The sequence below is a fragment of the Octodon degus genome, unplaced genomic scaffold (genome assembly GCF_000260255.1).
Source record: "Octodon degus isolate 3935 unplaced genomic scaffold, OctDeg1.0 scaffold00011, whole genome shotgun sequence".
Taxonomy (NCBI): Eukaryota; Metazoa; Chordata; class Mammalia; order Rodentia; family Octodontidae; genus Octodon; species Octodon degus.
Genome location: NW_004524587.1, coordinates 12,116,691 through 12,119,835, shown reverse-complemented (window position 1 = coordinate 12,119,835; position 3,145 = coordinate 12,116,691). Strand labels below are relative to the sequence as shown.

Sequence of the window (3,145 nt, the reverse complement as noted above, 5' to 3'; positions counted from 1 at the left end):
TTTTAAAGGGCTGGGGTGATAGCTCAGTGTGAAGGTCTAGGCTTCAATCCCCAGTACTGCATAAAAAATAAAAGCAAACCCCAAAGCAGTACTGCATATGATCCCAGACTACATTAAGAGACTAGTTACATAAGACAACTAGAGGACAGTTTCCAGGCTATACATAAGCAAACGGAAGTTCATGCCATGTACATGACCACGAGTGTTGGAGGAATACCCATTACCAAAGCAGTGTAGTTACTGTAATGAAGTAAAACAAAAGTGATACAGGCTGCAGCTACCAAGGTCTAACTCTGCTCTTTTGCTGCAATTCAAGAACACAGTTGGGATGACTGACCTTAAATTACAAGCCTAACTTTTTGTTTATTCTAGTTCAGTCCTCTACTGTCACTAGTCTAGTTTCCCTAAGGGAAAAGGACCTTTACATTAAATAAGGACAGTAGGTGTTGAAAACACACATGCACAGGTACACCCCCTATATCATGCCATAACTTCTAAGAAAGTGAAGACTTACCATTGACTTTCTTAAACATTCCATACATGTTTTCCAAATAATCATGGTCTAAGAACCAGACAGAGTCATCTTTGTCATCTTCATCAAAAGGGACTAAATAGAAAGAATAAAGAAATTAAGATTTAGTTTAGGGTGTGAGCTAAAAATCCAGAGCACAGCCCGCAAGTAGAGGTCCCTAGACCAAACCTGATTCACTCTTATGTGTTTAATTTGTCTAGCATATGAAGTTTGAACTGTCCTCAAAACTAGAATTTTGAATTCATACAAAAATCCAGATGTCTAACTTCTCTTAAAAATCTAGAAAACCTGGTAACAGTTGGGGAGAACCTTTACAAAAGGACTGGTGCTTTTCAGTTTGCTAAAAGCCCCATTGATTTGCAAGGTTTCCCACTGGGTAGATTACACTGTTGGCTGGACCAACAGTCCAGAAGCCAGACCAGCAATTACTTTTTCCCTCATGTTGCTTCTTTGATCAAAAAGCAATAAGCAATGCATAAAAGTAAAGTTCTGTATTTGTTACACACTGACTGTTGCTGTTTAGCACTCCAACAGCAGAGAAGCACAGCTGTAACACTACCACAAGGCCTGTAATCAAAAATATTTATTGTCTTATCTAGTGAGGAGCATGCAGGTTCCCTTTACAATACTTTGGCAAGTCAGAACCTTTGGGCTGTGATTTAAAAAAAAAAAAAAAAAAGTTTGTTTATTTTTTAGAGACAATGTCTCGCTATGCAGCCCAGGCTACAATTTCATGGTGATCCTCCTGTCTCAGCAGCCTCCTGTGTGCTGGGATTACAGATGTGCACCACCACACTTGGTAATAAATGTTTACTTTTTTAAAAGAGTAAACTGAGATTTTAGGCATTTTCAGAAAAATGTAGTTTGTCCTTTACCTGCAAAACTGTTGGAAACATCAAGTACCTTCTTTTGCCACGACCCCAAAAGCACACCAACAACACGCTTCTGGTTTCCAACCTTGCCGATTCTGAGTCAAAAGACGTGCAGATACACAGAATAGTTAGATAACAACTGGCAAACATCAACAGTACAGCTAGTTCCCAGTACAGCTGGGAATGCATCTCCTAAACTAAATGGGCAGGTTATTTTGCAATGTCATATGCAAGGAGGAACTACACACTTACTAATGCATGCTGGCCCTTGTTACCAACCATTGACTGGGAAGTTACCCAAGCTTAGAAAAATGCAAACTTTTTCCTTCATAGCTTTCCTTTTCTTCTTTATACTTTCTTCATCTTTTTTATCCTCAAATTTTTTTAGGGATAAAGATGCTAGCAGTCTTATGCCTGGCTTCCGGGCTCAGTTTATTCCTGGAACATCTGCCCTCTACATACAAGCCTCAGCTGACCTATTTCTGTCAAGTCTAGAGGTTTAGGAGGTGGTCTGACTCCGTGATGGAGACCACTCCCTCCTGCCTCTCTGGCTTATTAGGTATAAATTCCCACACCGCAAAGGAAATTTTTCCTTAGCTTTTATTTATTCTGTATTTTAGGGAAGGGTCTACAGGGTCACACTACTAGATTGGACTCCCTAGTGATTGTCCTGTTTACAGCCTCCCAAGTGCTGAGATTACAGGTGAGCACCACCGTGCCCAGTTTTAACCGCGTTTCAGCGCGCGGAGGGGGGGGGGGCGGGGGGAAGACGGCAAGGCAGACTGGGGGGATCGCCCTTGGCCCCTGTGCCTGCTAGAAGGTGCTTTAATCCGCTGAGCTATTTGGCCGACCCTTTGGGCTTTTATCTGTATCTACAAAAGTTCACTGGTTTTTAAAAACCCTACTTTTCTTACGTGGTAAAACAGGAAGCAGTGTCTGTTTGCAAAATGCCTTTACCAAGTGCCTGAACCCAACAGGGAGGGTGCCTGCAGCATCAGGACTCCAGTATCTCACAGACAGCCATCACCTACTGTACAGCAGAAAAGCCCACGTGTCCTATAGGGCTGGGGGCTTAAAGCAGTGGGACGGAGAGGGGGGCCCTAACCCTTATCCTGTCTAGAGTGAGATTCTGGGTTTGGCTGAATGAGTTGCCAAAGCATGACGCAGCAGAAAGGAACACCGGTAAGCACGACTTCACAGCAGACGCACCGGATGGGTCCTCACTAATTAGCTTGTAAAACTTCTGAACACGTGCAACAGGTCTAGCAGCCCAACAGCTGAAAGCGCATTGGCTGACTGCACAGCAGGCTCACCAAGGGAGCTACTGGGATGTTTTCTCACCATCTCATTAATGCCCAAATCTCCAACTCGGCTCAGTAAAAAAACCAAAAAAACCATAAAATACAAACCGGCCACCTCATTTACATTTTACGGTTGTCCAACCAGATTCTTACAAAGGACCACGGGTTGACAGCACCGCCCACTCAGGAAACCATTCGGAGTGCTAAGCGCAGTATTTTGGAATATCGGCACGTATTTCAGAATTTCGGAGTATCGGTATTTCAGAATATCGACTAGCGGTATTTCACGAGGCCGCGGCCTCGGTGTTCCGCAGTTCGGCCTCTCGGCCCGTCGGCGTCGCGGCGGCCACCGTCAGAGGCGCACACGCGTGAGGGTGCGGCGCTCTGCGGTACATCGTCGTTGTCGTGGGCTCCGGCCGCCCGGCGGGGATGGGCTCCGG

At 44.7% G+C, this 3,145-nt stretch overlaps 1 protein-coding gene across 1 annotated transcript in view; it reads right to left on the bottom strand.

Moving 5' to 3' along the window:
* Positions 1-3,145, bottom strand: part of Psmd7 (proteasome 26S subunit, non-ATPase 7) — a 7,984-nt gene that overhangs the window by 4,304 nt on the left and 535 nt on the right. Inside the window, 2 exon segments of the mRNA XM_004648917.2 lie at positions 429-607; positions 1,408-1,499. Coding sequence (XP_004648974.1) covers positions 429-607; positions 1,408-1,499 — 271 coding nt within the window.